Source organism: Anabrus simplex, chromosome 3, assembly GCF_040414725.1.
Source record: "Anabrus simplex isolate iqAnaSimp1 chromosome 3, ASM4041472v1, whole genome shotgun sequence".
NCBI lineage: Eukaryota > Metazoa > Arthropoda > Insecta > Orthoptera > Tettigoniidae > Anabrus > Anabrus simplex.
The window spans coordinates 372439995-372457485 of NC_090267.1; the positions used below are offsets into that span (position 1 = coordinate 372439995).

General features: G+C 37.2%; 1 protein-coding gene across 3 annotated transcripts in view; it reads right to left on the reverse strand.

The window, feature by feature from the left end:
• Window positions 1-17491, reverse strand: part of LOC136866395 (uncharacterized) — a 434395-nt gene that overhangs the window by 54022 nt on the left and 362882 nt on the right. For all 3 annotated transcript variants that reach the window (XM_067143316.2, XM_067143315.2, XM_067143314.2), the window contains one exon: window positions 10998-11108. In XM_067143316.2, coding sequence (XP_066999417.2) covers window positions 10998-11108 — 111 coding nt within the window. The remainder of the gene's footprint in view (window positions 1-10997; window positions 11109-17491) is intronic.

Consider the following 17491-nt stretch of genomic DNA (forward strand, 5'->3'; position numbering starts at 1 on the left):
GCCATATTGAAAACCCTATGAACATGAAAATCATGGTTGACACTTAAGAATTTCATTCTAAGTCAATGTAAAACACATTCAAATATGACAATATCCATTTCTGAAACTAAGATAGGCTTTTGTCCATTTTTGATACAAACATCCATGTAATTGTCCACTTTTGAAACAAACTATCCCAATATTTGGAAAATAAGTTGCAGGATGACACGAAAGTAAACTTCCGTTAAAAAAATAATAATTAAAAAATGAAGGAAATAAGGTTATTCTTATACTTTCTTAACATTTATAACATTCAATTCAGTTCTTGCTTCATTGTATTTCTGGGCAAATAACCTCTGGTTCATCACACGGGTCTTGCTTCACTGTATTTCTGGGCAAATAACCTCTGGTTCATCACACGGGTCTTTAAAACAATCACATTCATAATCATTAACAGCTTGTTCATTTTCACTAAAAATATTCTTATTGATGACTTCGACATACCACTTAAGATAGGCATTTAATTTCCAATCTTTTCCAAAGTGCTTTCCTAGTAATTTGTCAACATCTTTACGTTTCAGAGGGTTTATGTTCACGCCAATATCAGTAGGTAAAGGATTCATTAACATCAGACTTAACTGTCTTACCTTTGTGATCTTGGGCTCAATACCTGTGTCCGAATAGTAGCCTACCTCGGCTTTAACTACAACATTACCTCTTTTCGTGCTCCTGAGTACAATTCTTTTACACTGTGAAATCTTGAAATGAAGTTGACTAACAGATTTCAGATAAATCTGTGTTTGTTCTTTCCAATTCAGTGGTTCCAAGGTTTGTCTACTCACTTTCACTGTGCCGTACATTTTGAACATCTCATGATATTCATCAGGATTTATTATGGTCGTCATCTTCTTGAGGTCTCTCTCGATAAGTCCAAAAATCCTATCTGGGGGCAAATATTTGTGTCCAGTAACTGGAAATACCAGTTCTAATTTGCCAACAGAGAATGGTGCATACGTTGTAAGCCACTTTCCACGGTTGATCCGGGAAATCGTTTCTTTGAGGAACGGATAATGCGGGACTTTTACAACGTGATTTAATTACGATGCTCGCGGGACCGCGTAATTTGAACGCATATTCCGGGAAAACGTATTTTCCGGGAACGGATAATCGAGGTTCCACTGTAAACTACATTTGGAGGTGTCTGATCATGAAAGAAACTGCATACTTCTATGTTAAAAATTAAGTACAAATGTTCGTTTATAAAAGATACGGACCACTAATTCAGGGAGAGCATTAATAATACTATAAGGATCAATCCTTAACTCAATTTTGATATAGGTGGCGCATGTCCATGTTTTAGGCACCTCATATATATTAATATCGACCACAACATAAGAAACCAGCAAGTAATTTACACGAGAAAAATTTTAAAAAAAGAAAAAAAATTTGTGAGAAACATTTATTCCAATTATCTGTGAACAAAATCACAACTGGAATAAGCACCGCCCACAGCACACAAGTTCAGGAGCTTCCCCCACACTCCCGCAAGTCACACCCTCCCTCTCCACACCACTCCCTTCCAATAGTACTACCCGCACCTCACCTGTAAGAACATGGCAGTCGAGAGGGAAACTCCGCGAACAGCAGATGCAGGACAGTCAAGTGGGCAAAAGAACATATGTTAACGCAGTTAGCTGAGACATCTAGCTTTTTGTTCACATTCATTTCTATGTAAATTTTAATTCCATTAAAGATTATACGTATTGACGGTTTCTCTCATGAGAACACATCTATCATTGAGACCTCCAACTTATTACAGACATATCTGGACAGAAAATATTTGAGTTCTTACTCATGGACAAGAGGCTGAGCCAAGCAACATTTGCGAACCAGAACATACAAGATAACATGCCCATATGTACCTTCCATTTTACTTTATCATGAACTTTAAGCAATATTTTAATGTATATTCCATAATTTTAATCTTAATGTCATTTTAATTCAAGGTGTTTTACTGAAGATGGCTTGTAGTAAGTTGAAACATGCCTAATTAACACTCATATTATAAGATGACACTAATGTATTGACTTAGGAGGATAATAAATACTGTTTTGGTATTAACGTACGAGTTCAACCGTCAATACGGATAAAATGAAGTTTATAGTCTGTAACTATCACCTATTGTAACACAATAAGAGAATAACATCATAGTTTGTCCAAGTCTGCAATAGGTCTATTTAATACTGTTATATAAATACTAAATACAGCCTACCTAATTTTCTTTTGGCTACAAATTAACCATGTATTAATATTATCAGTCAAGTAAGATGAACAAATTTCACCACCTCATCTCTACGGGAAACAAGTCGCTTCAACAAAGCTACAATTACCAGGCACAGTGAAGTCATTTGCTCGTCAAAAAACATTGGCTCATTCTGGGACAGAATTCTGGTGAGACGAAAAAGATGACAGACGGTGGCAGAGTGATCACTCAGAGATATACTGAAGAAGAAAGAACTGTAGTGGAGGTGCTTGGCTATTCCACAGCATGCACAGAATATCTCTGTCTCTTTCTTTCATCATTTGTCTCCCTTGCACAATAACCATCACGAGTTGCACAGTTACTTTGGCCCATCTCTACTCAGTCTGAGTGAAGATAACTTGAAAGAAGATATAACATACACAATTGCACTTAACAGCTTAAAAGTGATTTCAAAAGTCTTAACTGTGGAACATATGTGGTTGCACTGATCATTTGAGCCATCTCATTTCCCCAATGTCATAAAACCAGCAAAAGACATGCATGCATCTCACAAAGCCACACCAAAAATGAGTTCTGCTATTAGAAAATAGTATGCGAATAAATGAGCAGACCAGAGCAGCAATAGTTAAATGTTATGTTCTAGAATGAGGGTCTTTGAAATACTGTAAATGCACAAATGGGGAGAAATAAGTTTCGTGTGATCCATTTATACATATCTTGTCATAATTTGCAATAATCTAAAGGGGACGAAATTAATTTCATCACACCAAGACTTCCAATATTTTTACTAAACGGTCACAATGGGTTGAGATATTCACAATAATGAATATGCTAACTAGGTGAAGGTTAGGGGAGCCCCTTCTTGTCAAGAGCTTTATTTTAAAATTAGCTTGAATAGGAAACTTCAAGATGGAAATAGGAAACAGAGAGCAAAATAAATATATATAAAGGGTTAGGATGTTTATGACATTATTTTTGGCTTAATTTTAGTTTTAATAAAATTTAACATGATATATATATCTAATTTTAGATCTAACATAGTCTGTAAGTGCATGTTAAGATAACTTCCCTTTTTTGGCCATATTCATTTGGACACATATAAATAAGTAAACTTTTTTTCCCCTTTAATATTGCACTAATGTGAGGTAATAACAGTGTTTGCTAAATCATGTTTTGCAGTGGTTTCCTTGCTACGTACCTTCTAGTTCACTGGAGCTATTATAAGAAGCACCAACATTCACATTCAAAGCCTGAATAAGGTAGACTTTTGAAGAGTAGTGAAAAGCAATATGTACTCTTCAACAATTTCTGTGCTTCAAATTCTAGTAGTACTCTCAATGAAATTACAAATCAACAAGTTTTAGGCTACAAATGCTGGTAGTACTCGCAATTAAATAACAAAGTTAGAAGCAGAGGCTACACCAGGGTGCCAAATCATTGAAATTGGTGGAGGGGGGAGTTTCTCATTTTTACAAATACAGTAGAAGTCTGTTACAGCGAGATTTCATAATGGCGAAAAATTTACTCTCTATAGCGGATTGTCATTATATCAGATTTTTCATAAACGTCATGGGGGGGGAAGAATGGACCCACACACATTAAAATCAATATGAAACAGCAATCTATTTGTTCAAAACTTGCGTTTCCGCAGATTTCCATACTGTGGCTTACTCATTAGTTATCTTCTAATTCCGAGAAACGGGAACCTGTACGTTCAATTTCTTTCTGAAAAATTGGACTAGTATCACTCCAGTGGGTTCTGTGACAAATGTTTTGGTTTACTTATTCAAATTGTGTAATTTAACCTAACTTAACCTTATATGTATAATGAAAACAGATTTCAAGTGCCAATAAAGTAATGACAACATTTTTGCTATAAATTTGCATGGGAATAGCCTTTCCATATTTAACCACGCACGAGAATATACAGCGAAATCTTGTCAGGGATTTCGTCATAAAGACAATATCTCGCTTAGCACACCACAAATTCGAAGTACCGATTCACATCATATTAAATCTATATGAAAATATATCACTTATTGTATCACAAATTTTCACTATTACCGCTTTGTACAATCACATTTTTCCTAGTCCTGAAAATGTTCTTCATCATCCCTTGTGAAAGGATGGTGATTTCCAACACAGATTAGAGTCTTCGCCAATGAAGGCTGGTTGGAGAAAGTTGCGCGAAAACGAGAAATGGCCTTGAAGTCCTGAACTTTACAGGGTAAATTACACATTCAGAAAGCAAGCCGTTAGCCTCACGAAAGTTCAGTTTTGCTCTCCAGTTTTCATTGATATTGCTGAATAACCCTGTTATTGCTTGTATGTCACATTCCATTCAGAAGTTAGAAATTTATTGTGTTGAGTTATACAGTGAAAGGGACCGAATATTTGTACCGTGATAGCCAATGTACGAATTAAGAACATAATCGTATGAAGTTGACTAGCATGGTCATATTATTGGTAGGCCAGTTATGGATATTATGGATACTAAAAAGGTCATGATATCACTTACTAATGAAGACAAAATTAAAATCCAGAAAGTAGACAGGCATCGACATCTTTCAACGGTGGTGCGTATGTTGAACCTCGCACCTTCCGAGTTTCAAATCAAATTTATCCAACTGATCGACGTGTTGTCGCATTTGAGATGACGGTCAAAGTAATCCTCTCGCACATGGCCGAGTTTAACTTTCAAATAATTCATGATCGAAGAGTGTGGTCAGAAAACAATTTTTAATAACCCACTGGTGCAAAATATAAGGCTTCAGCTGACATTTATTTTAGAAAGAGAGTGATCTGCAAATAATGTGCTGATACTTTTATGGATCCCAGTGCAAATGTTTTTATATTTGTTGTCTGGCGTTTTACACACCTTTTAATACACTGTTGCTACCGGTATTTAATGCCTCAAACAGAAAATATTTTCGTATTTGTTCTCTCGTCTTTTTCACGCCTTTTAATACTCTCGTCTGTAGAAACGGTAGATAGCCTATATCTTTCACTGTACCTGTACATACACGACATAAAATACAGGCATCTCGGAAAAAACATATCAAGTGTTTACATATGCCTGTTGGATACTTCTAATCCGTGTATTCGATAGTACATTTTGTCTCTTAACACATTATCTTTCTGTGTCCCCTGCAGAACGTTCGAACAAGGTTTTACTGAATGAACTAACCTCTAAAATGAGTTATCCATTCTGCGCAGTACTTTCGGATGCATCACATTCTTACTTAATTTCAGTATGGTTACATAATATTAAATTAAGCGATCATTTATTTCATCCTGGATTTCTAAAGAGTTAACTACTACTATCGGCCACGTTATTTGCACATTTATTACGGAAACATATTCTCTTTCATTTTCAAATTGCGTTTACAGAACACCAGTCGACGAGTATTACTAATCGACTCCGACATCCCCTTCAAGTTCGAATGTCGACGAGAGAGTTGGCTAATGCATATAGCGTGAAAACTACACCGAAGATGATCGTTAGCATTCAATATAATTGCTGGAGTGCATAAATATCTGTAACAGGAAAAATAACCCACGCTTAATCGCTCGTAAAGACAGATGTGTCAGTGATAGGATTCTCGCTGTAACCGAAGGATAATACACTGTTTAATATAGGAATTTTCAAGGGACAGAAAACATCTGTCGTTACAACAGAGTTCTCGTTATATGCCCTACTCGCTATAGCGGGTTTCTACTGTACTTATTTGAAAAATTACATTTAAATTTTAAATATTTCAAGTAAAAATACAGACAGTTTTTTAACAAAAGTGCAATAATAAAATATGTCAAATTAAACTAAGCTTAACCCGTAGAGTGGGGCTCGCTTCAGGTGACGCGGCTTGAGCGAGCCCGATGGTGGGCGCGCGTCATGTGAAGCGCGGAAAGTTTTTATTTTTTATCTCCGTTACGAAACAAGCGGTAGGTTTGAAACTTTCTCTGTATGTTCCGAGAGGTGCTGCCATCTGACAGATTTTTTTTCACCTTCGTGTATCTAAGCAGTTCTCGTCTAGGAATCCCCTTATTATCTGCTACATAGCTGCGTAGCGCAAGAACAACCTATGTGGCGCTTGGCGAGAAGCTCAGTCAGTGTGCCGCGACGAGCGTAGTATTTCGTGTCCCGGTGTGAATGTTTTCAGCTCTCATAAGTTGTTTTGTTGGTATATAAATTTATCTTGTGATTTATTGTTTTAATTCTACATGTAGCGTTTCCTATTTGTAGTCAACATGTCCAAAAGAATTGTAGATCTTCCGAGTGATGATATACGGGATATTCTCGAGCTCAGTGAGGAAGATAGTTGCAGTGATTCTAGTTTAGGTAGTAATGGTGAAACTATCCCGCTATTAGATGCTCCAAGCACGAGTGCTTCCGTCGGAGTAGGCCTGTTGCCTAGATGCCGTGGACAGGTGTCGAGTTCGAGCTCCGATGAGAGTAGCGAGTCAGAAAGTGAGAGTGATTTGCCTCCTACTCCGCCTAATGACTGGGATGTAAGGGGATGTAGGAGAGCCCGATTTCCAGCTACATACCAAAGTGGAATTCAGGGCGAACTTTTAAATAAAAAAGAACCGGACGAAATATTTGAGCATTTCATTGACGATGAACTGTGCGAACTTATTGCAGAGCAAACTAATCTGTACGCTCAGCAGTCAATACAAGCTAGTATAGGAACAGCTAAAATGAAAAGGAGAAGCAGGGAGAGGGATTGGGTTCCTACTAACAAGGAAGAAATAAAACTTTTATTTGGGATCTTTCTTCTTCAGGGTATAATTCAAAAGCCGAAGCTGTCTCATTATTTTTCACGTAATAGATTGTTTGCTACGCCCGTGTTTTACGAGATCATGTCCGAGAAACGTTTTTTCCTTTTACTGAAATTTTTACATTTCTCAGATAATGAGGCTTACGATCGGCAAGTATCCCCAAAACTCTACAAAGTGAAGCCAGTTCTAGACATCCTTGTATCAAAATTTAAAATGTCCTATTTACCAGATGATCGTCTATCAATTGACGAAAGTTTACTCCTTTGGAAAGGTCGCTTGGGGTGGAAAATGTACATTCCGAAGAAGAAAGCTCGTTTCGGGATGGAATCTTTTAAATTATGTGAGGCTAAAACAGGATATGTGTGGAATATCCTGTGGTACACGGGCAAGGAAACTGAGCTAGTAAATGAGGTTTGTGGGGTAAATATTTCTCAGTATACCAAGCCCTCGAAAGTAGTGTTTGCTCTAGCCGAACCTCTTCTAAATAAGGGATATAGCTCTTGACAATTATTACAGTAGCCCGGAACTCTTCGATCAGCTCAATGAGTTTCAGACAGACAGACGCTGTCGGCACTGTAAAATCTAACAGAAAAAATCTTCCGAAGGACGTCACGGGGAAAAAGCTGAAAAAAGGGGAGGTGGCTTTTGCCTATAAAAACAAACTCATGGCCTTGAAGTGGAAAGACAAGAGAGACGTCTGCATGCTGAGTAGTATTCATGACGCGGAAATGCGCACTGTTGTAAACAAGAAAGGAGAAACCCAAGAGAAGCCGGTCGTTTGTATTGAGTACAATGACTCAATGGGAGGGGTGGACTTATCGGACCAATGTATCGTGCCATACAGTATGGCGAGAAAAAGAATGAAGAAATATTACCACAAGATTTTTAGACACCTACTGGATATAACAGTGTTCAATGCTTTTGTGATATACAAGAAACACGGCGGTAAATTCACTCAGCTGGAGTTTCGTATTCAAATTGTGCAGAAACTATTTCAGAAGTATGCGAACGCTACCCCTAACGCAGCCTTGCCAATTCGATCAGTGAGACCCGCACCCGTTGACTTGTCAACTCGATTCTCGGGAAGGCATTTTCCAGATTTCAATCCAGCCTCGAAATCAAGACTGCACGCAAATAAGAGATGCGTTGTTTGCGTGGTGAAAGGCCAGCGGCGGGACACTCAGTATTGTTGTGTAGTATGCAATGTCGCTTTGTGCCCCTCTCCTTGCTTCAGGCTATACCATGCAGTTCAAGTATGAGCATTGAAAATATGCCAGCAAGTCTCAGGTTCCATACTCGGGGAATCTGAGAAGATCGTAGTCTACACTCGGTGACCGCTGTACATTCTGCGTGCCGGCAACTATCAGTGACCATCCTGAAATAGTTCTTTTCAATTTTTCTCCAGTCATTTGTTATAGCTATTGTGTGTAAATAATTAGTGTAAATAGTGTTGAACAGTGTAGTGTAATTTTGTGTAATGTGGTGACAAAATTGTTCTGAATGAACTCGTGGATTACTCGCTGCCCTCTTCAATGGCAAGTTATAGGCCTACGTGGTGAGTAAATTTTTCTATTTTATTTCAGGAAAATGTGATATTTGAGTGAATATGTCTGTATTATTTGGAGTATATGATACTTTTTTATTTGTGCGTTACGCATTTCAACTTTGAATTAATATAAGCAACACAAATAATACTCCGAATCGGAGTAAATATGAAATGGCACATAAGCAATTTTTGCACTGACACTGGATGAATTGAAAAATCGTTTTAATTGTAAATAATAACACAATTTAAACCGCAACGTATAATTTTATGCTAATTTTAACATAATATAATATTTAAGCGGGTGTAGGTTGGCAAAAACTATTTCTTTTCTAAAGAAAAAATTTACTGAAAATGATTCCCCACTATGCAGGAATTCCTCTTTTATGACCTCCCCACTTAACGGGTTAAGAAAAATTCAGAAGCAGAATTTCTCCTCACTGCTTTCCTTCACTGAGTAGCATTTATCTACCAAGTGATATCCAGAGGTGACCCAGTTACCAGCTATAGTAACAGAATCCCATAATTTCAAAGGTGGTCCATTAAATTAACTGTCATCAGGGTCTGTAAAGTATTCACCAACAAGTGATATTTTGGACTGTTTTGATGCTATGAGCAACACTGAAATCAGGTTCGCAAGCAGCAGCTGACATAGGCATTGAACATATTTTTAATATTAACGCTTTCAGAATCACCAAAAACCACTCAGCTGCTTTGTATACATCAGAATTACTGTACAAACCACTCGTACTACTAATTTCCTTGTCAAACACTGAAAACAGTTGAAGGAATCTTTATTTCCCATTCACCTATTAAATCCTGAATTATTTGCCCTCTTACTTTGTCAAACTCTCCAATTTCACCTTCCTTTTTTTGTGTGTGTACATTTTTTCAGTATGTTTAATAATTTTCTTTGGAAATTTTCAAATTAACATAATCAAAATCAGATACCAGTTGGTGCCGTGACTTTGCTAAAATTCAAATGTAATTATTCCAGCATAAAATGAGAGTGTTGCTGCACTCTTATCTGTATGAAGCCGAGTTCCCATGTCGAAGTCATTTGCGATTTGTAGATTTATAAACTCCAGATGATCACAGAAACTCCACACTCATTTTGCTACTAAATAAATCAACATTAACACCCTTACATTTGTCTGTAATTTTTCTTTTTGATTTCTTATGAACAGTTCAAGAGCAATTTCTGCACACTTCTAGGCTGTATCTTTTAAGTATTTGTAGCACCATGGGGGACGTTGAATAGCTGTCAAGATTTTAACTATAATGAAGTGATTATTTATCTATAGTGAAAACATGCTTTTCAAAAGTAATTTACGTATCTTTCACAGATAAAAAAAGAGAGTGGAAGGTGAACATTATTATTTACCTGTACGATTGTTCATTATTGACAAGTATGTTATAATGTTCTAAGTGTTATATTCATATTCAATAGACTGAAAAGCTTTCAGTTATATTAACTGTAGTAGTTACTAGAAGTAACATACGGTGGGAAATGATCATGCCTTTTATTTTAAACAACAGACCTATGAAAATGTTTATTCTTGGCAATTATCATCATGAAGTAATTATTTTGATATCCATTACTATCTAGGTCATAAACATCCAAATCCCAACAATAAGTTAAAGCTTAACAGTTCTTATCATCTAAGGGTAAAGTGCACTAAAAATGAGGATAATGCATTTTGGTATGAAGCAGTTAGAAAGAGATGAAAGTGCTCTACATCAACATAACTATTTGTGACACTTATCTATACAAAAATCATGCCAGAAACTGAGAAAAATAGTACCTTCAAAGATGCTTTGCTGAATATCTTCTTTTTGAAAAAATAACAACAGACAGAATAATCTGTACTGGCATGTGATTAGCCTGTACTGAGGTGGCTTATAAAATATTTATGGTCTGAATCAAAGACTATTTCAGTAAGCTGAATTTTGTTAGAATTAACAAATACGAAATTCAAAATAGATGTTTTAAAATTTCATACAGAAAAGAATCTTCAAAATAATGGACTTCAGTGAAAGGTCTTAAAACATTTAGCTCACAAAATGAGTTAGATGAAACAAAGAAGTTCCCAAACAAATTTTCTCAAAATCAATGCAAAATGTACTCAAGACAGTTGCTATTGAGGAAACAGTTCCCTATGCAGACGAGCACAGATATAGCAAAGCTACTGGAAAGCATAGTCATACTTTAATGTGTATAAAGATTAACCAATTTCTCAGGCGGAATATAATTTCAGCCAACTTAAGCAATCCAGAATAATCACATGACATTGTTTATTTTTCATTTAACCAGAGAAAAATATCAGTGATCTGCTTTAAAATCCTATGTCACATAACCAACAAGTCACTGCAAGCAGAGACAAACTTCTATTGACCATTGGCATAGAGAGTTTTACCCACTCATTACTTTACCTGATCATTTGCTAGTACTGTGGATGTTGCTCGCATTTCCTGGGTAACCACCCTCTGCTCTTGATGGGTAGCAGTAGTTGAAAATGTGTGTGCCACAGTTTTCTCTTCAACCTGAATGAACAAAGAGCACTGTAAAACAAATATGAAAAACTGGGGAAAAGATAATATTTTTAAACAGCTGATGCTGAGACAGTAGTAGAGAAGGAAGAAGAGAAAAGGGGGAATTGGAATTTGTAATATGGACTGTCCTTTGTCCAGGTTACCTTTTTTTAGTGAAATACCAGCATGCATTTCACATTAAATACACCAATATATGCACGTGCACATTTATAATATTGTGCTATATTTCGTATTGTATCACCTACACAAAATTACTTTTTCTGCCTGCAAATAGAGGTTTATGGAGTTATAATGAGGCTCTAGTGAACCAAAAACTGGAAGCCCTAGTACAGTAGTATGTTTATATTGATATATATATTAATGTAAGAAGTACATAGAGTATCCTCCCAGTTCAAAAGCATTTTTGAACAGAAGCAACCAAGTAAAAAAGAACAACTATCCCTACATATACTATAGAAACTGCAAATTTGTTACTTTATAGGAGAGTTCCACAAAGCTCAAACTACTACTACAGAACTGCTGCATACACTGCTTGATTATGCTCACAAATGCTTTTTACATTACTTCCTTTACATAATGCTACAGTATAAACAAATAGAACCATTTCGACTATAAAACACAATTTCACACATTTTCAGCTTCTATAGTGTATGTAGGGATAGTTAAGATGCATCATCTTTGAAAACAAAACAACTTAATTTTTGTTTTACTTTCAATAGCAATGTTCCACTCATGCGACTGTCAGCCCTGTTGTAACCCCCTCAAGTACATCCTGTAAGGGATGAGCGAGTCAGACTGGCGAATACCCAGTCAACCTGAGGACATGTGCCAGGCTCTCCTTGTATTGTGTTTTTCGTCTGGTATCTCCATGGATTTTCTGAAAGACAAAGGTCCTATTCTGGGTGCTCCCTGAAGATACCAGAAATTCATCACCAGTTGTATAAAAGTAGCCTCACCATGAACAAGAGTAGCAAGTGTTTGAGTAGTTGTGATGATTGTTGAATGTACTGCAGTAGTGTTTTCAAGTGTTGCCATTTAGGATCATTGACGTCAATGTTGGTCGAGTGTAGTAGGGTTGGAGTGGAGAGTTGTTTTTGTTTAGTGCAGGTGTGTTCAGCTAGGCACTCGTTGAGGCTAGCCCAGTGTGGCCAAGATGGTGTAACGTAAATGAGGGCAGCTTACGTAGCAAGCATATGTCACAGTGAAGCAAGAGAGCAAACACACTTTGCAGGGAAATGATGGAACATTGACGTTAGAGTGTGATCACGAAGCTCTCTTCCACTACTGAGTGAAGTGTTGATTGGGGTGCATTATTTAAAACAAAACTCTACAATCGCAATATTTTCTTATATTTCTTCATTCAAAGAAAACTGAGACGTTATCATTTTTGTGTTTAAGCGTACAAGCTACGATTTACAATTCCTTGCACGGGAATGACAGTACTGCCAATTAAAAAAAAAAGGAAAATTCCTGTTATTAAGCAAAAAGTAATATAATTAAATAATGCAACAATGAGTTTGCAGTGTTGTGTGACTTTCCCGGTGCACTGAATTTCTGAAAATAGTACCGTATTTTCTCACATAATTAACACACTTTTTTTGACGGGGGGGGGGAAGAAAGTGCAAAAATTTGGATGCGTAAATTATTCAAGGAATTCAGATATTTAAAAAAATGATTTACAGTTTATTTACATTTAAAAGAATACATCAACACACAATTGGTTCTACTCATTTGCAGTTATCGTCATTTGGCGTAAAATTACGGCGTGCATTTCTTTCTGAAAGTCAGATAGGGTACATAAGGTAAGTTGGAGACAAAGGTTTGAAGTACTGACACTGGAAAGTTCTCTTCCCATTACGAGCTGACGAAACAACCCCAAGTGAAATAAATATGAACTACTAATAAAGGTTCAATCCATGTAAGTACATAATAATGACATACCAGCAAAAAAAAAACCACCTTACTTTTTATAGGGTACCATCTTCGAGTTTGCTACCAGCACTGGAGGAAGAACTGCTGGTACTGTTATTACTGCTCACATCTCTCGATAAGAAATCATCTTCACTCCCGTCTAACAAATTTGAGATTCCTGGTTTCTTGAAGCTCTTTTCAATCACCTTAGAAGAAACCATGTCCCAAGCGCGCAATATCCACTCATAGAATAGTTCCACAGGTGGTTTCCGAATCTTGCCTGTTGGGGTAAGTTTGTGCAAACTTTCTGCCATTCAGCACTGATAAAGTTTTTGCACATTGTCCTTGAATGGTTTATTTATCGAAACGTCCAAGGGTTGAAGTACCGACATCAGTCCACCAGGAATCACTGCCAAATCGGTTTTCATGGTTTCCAATAACTTCTTAGTGTCTTCCGTCAGGAGGCCATGAAAACTGTCCATTACGAGAAGGGCCGGACATCGAAAGAGGGACCCTGCTCAATTTCCCCAAACTGTTCGTATCCAATCTTGTACGAGTGACGTGTCCATCCACCCTTTTTCCTGGATATGAACATGGATCCTCGCGGAAATTTTACTTTCGGCATTGCTTTTCGTAAGGTGCAAGCTTTCTGCCCTCAGCTGTTACAGCAAGCATTAAACCCCAATCACAATGCAAACATAACATAAACTTAAAATTACCGTTAACTTAGAAGTTTGTAGCCAAGTTATCTAGTGGAACCATTCACAATACACTGATGTAAAGTTAACTGCGAGTCCAAAAAATTAAGGGATTGCAAACTCCAAGCTCTTGTGGTTAATTTTGTTAAGTTTAAGAACCCGCCAATCAGAGCAAACGTAAACATTGTATTTTGTGCGCAGTATAATGACTTCTTTCGACGAAACACTTGTAATTCTCTTTCAAAACAATCCTTGTTTGTATGTATGATAAAAGGAAAAAGAATTAGAAAGATGCTGTACTGAAAAAGAATACGTGGAAATAAATATACTGTACCAATGAAATCTGATGGTAAATGGCAGGAGATAAGCTCGCAGCGCTGGTGACCGGGCGAGTGACAATCCCCGTCATACATAAAACAGTGTCTCTGTATATTTCTTAACTTACGGCAGATTACTAGTTCACGAAAACGATATCGTACCAAAATATCTTAATGGAGTGTGATAGCTAGGCGCATAGATATCGGCAAAGGAGACCTTACACTTCTTAGAAAAGGGGACACAAATCGTAAGATAATGTCAAACAGTTCTGGTTTCATCCGCATGTAAAAAATGAACTGATTAGGATCATTTCTTACAGTAGACCACCGACATCGTCCTGAGATAATCTCTGATTCAAAGGATGAACCCATTTTCTGCACCGTTGTTTACTTCGCATTTTCAGATACATAGTTCCCAGGAGCAAAGCAAGAGATGTTTGGAGTAATATGAATTCCGCTACCACGTTGTTTGATTCCATCGAGGTATTAAAATATAAAACTGCGAGATACCCTAAAACCCGACTTCCATGCTAAATAACATGGCAGAGTTTTGATTAGCTGCTGTGTACTCTTTACGTTCATGTTATGTTCCTCCATTGTCAATACCACAAATTTTATGTTAATTTTACGGTTACGTTTGCATTGTAAACGGGGCCTTACAGTGCATCGCTGTTTTTCGCCTCTCTTGTGCGTATGATAACACTCCATGTCCCTTTCTTGTCGATTGTTCGACTTTGTGGCATGTCGAAACTTATTGGTGTCTGATCTGCGTTTCCTATTTGGGAGAGCAAATATTCCTTAACTTTATCTAACATTATCTAATTTATCTACCTGGTAGAGGTACAGTATGCCTTCAAATAAGTACAGTAGCCTCACTTATTTTATTCCCGGTAAGCATGATTGGATTGTTGGCGAGTTTATCGAATAATTTAAACCCAAACCACACCTTATCCATCGTAACTCTGTATTATGTTATCATCCAGCCTCGGCTAACCTTAAAATCCAAGACACTGATTCCATGTGCAGCAGCTATTTCTCGTCCTTTAAAATACAGCATATCGTGAGAAATGACATATCCATCGTTGTGTAACAAAAACACATATTTAATCAGATCCTTCTTTACTTGCAGAAACTTGCCACTTTTTGGTCCGCGAAATGTTTTGCGAGACTTGTTGGTCGCTTGAAGTGCAATTTTCTGTTTCCGCCAGTAGTGCACGTTGCATTCGGACACTGAATACTTGTGGTCCACTGCCCTATTCCTGTATGTTTTGGCGTAACTGATTACTGCAAGTTTATACGATGCAGTATTACTCAAATACTTGCTCACTGTAGATTAATAAACAGTTATGAAATCACAGAAAGCACACATACTGCACCCGAAACACTTGTAAAATATGTTTGTACCAGACTGGAATAGTGTGTCACTAGCCACTTCTGCACTGATTCACTTACTGAACTAGTGCAGTGGTATTTCCTACTGGATGATAACAGCACACTGCCCAATATTTGGAATGTTTGGTTTTGCAATAGGAAGGCCGCTACTCGAGGAGTTAACGTCTTTATTTCGAAACGCATCCGGAGCTGCACGATGGATGTTTGAGAAATTGGATGCGACAAATACAGGAACATTTCTTTTCCTCCACTTTGGACCCAAATATATTGGGATGCGTAAATTATGCAAGGGCGTTAATTATTCGAGAAAATACAGTATTTAAAATTTAACATGCATCTGGTGATGATAGCTAGCCTCTAAATGGCGAAAGGGAGTTTCATCACGAGTGAGGACATAGATATTTACCATCCAAGATTGAAGTACAACAACAGTGTAAATTTATCTACCAGATAGATGTACAGTATGCCTTCAAATAAATACAGTATCCTCACTGATTTTATTCCCGGTAAGCATGACTGGATTGTTGACAAGTTTATCAGATAATTTAAACCCAAACCACCCCAGCATCCATTGTAACTCTGTATTATATTAGAACTGTTGCCACTGATGCTTTCACGGCCCGCACTTATATACAATATCATGTCTATATTAGAATTGTTTCTAAAGCACCTTTTAAAATGTAATAGTAAAAATTGTAATTCATAACGTACATTATAAAAAAATTTGAGGTTGTAGGCCTAACTCTTAATTGTATCCAGTCAAAATACATAAACTGCAATGAATATTAACTTATTTCTTACAACGTAAATTGAAAATGACATGGATTTATGCCCTCTTTCTTTCATTATTTTCTGTCTCTATTTCAAACTTGGGTATTGCAGCAGTGATCAAGAGTGACTTGGAGAACTTAGCCGAACCTTCAAGGCCTGTGATGTAGCCACATCACCACTGTACTTGAATAGCATACACTCATCACCTGCCAGCCCGCCCACTTACAGCGCTGGGAGCCCGCAGGACGGAATGCCCAGCGTGAGCACCCCTGGTTTAGTGGTTGGTGTTGAGACAGTGCTGTGTTATTGTCCTGAGTAGTTCAATGAATGGAGCGGTCACATGATTTGACTGTGCAAATTATCAGCCTTGTCTCAATCATCAGTGATCTGAATTTATGGTTGTTGTCCACGTGGCAGATTCTCTATCAATTGTTTACCAAGCCTTTTCCTAAATGTTTTCAAAGAACTTGGAAATTTATTAAACATTTCTTTACCCTCATAAATTATTCCAAATTCTTATCCTCGTCCTACAAATGAATATTTGCCCCAATTTGTCCTCTTGAATTTCAACTTCATCTTCATATTATGATCTTTCCTACTTTTAAAAACGCCACTGAAGCTTATTCATTTACTAATGTCATTCCACGCCATCTCCCCATCGACAGCTTGGAGCGTACCACTTAGTCAAGCAGCTTGTCTCCTTACTCGCAATTCTGCCCAGCCCACTGTTAGCAATTTTTTTGGTAACACTACTCTTTTGTCACAAATCGCCCAGAACAAATCAGGCTGCTTTCCTCTGGATCTATTTCCAGTTCTCATATCAAGTAGTTCTGGTGTAGGTCTCATACATCCGAACCATACTCTAACTGGGGTCTTGCTTACACACTTATACACCATCTCATTTACATCCTTTCTACAACCCCTAAATACCCTTATAAGCATGTAATGATATCTATAACCATTCTTTACAACTTTGTTAATGTGATTACCCCAATAAAAATCATTCTTTATATCTTAACATCTACGTACTTTCAGGGATCCCCATGAGGAACTATCACCCCATCAACACAGTAATTAAAACTGAGAGGACTTTTCCTCTTGGTGAAACTTACAATCTGACTTTTCATCCCATTTACCATCATACCACTGACAGTTTATCGCTGATGGATGCTACTTTTAAACTACCCCCGATATATTTGTTGCTCACCTTGTCACTACGCACAACCTCGCTAGCTCATCGCAACATATGCTACATCAATAAGAAATATTTCAGAATTTATTTTTA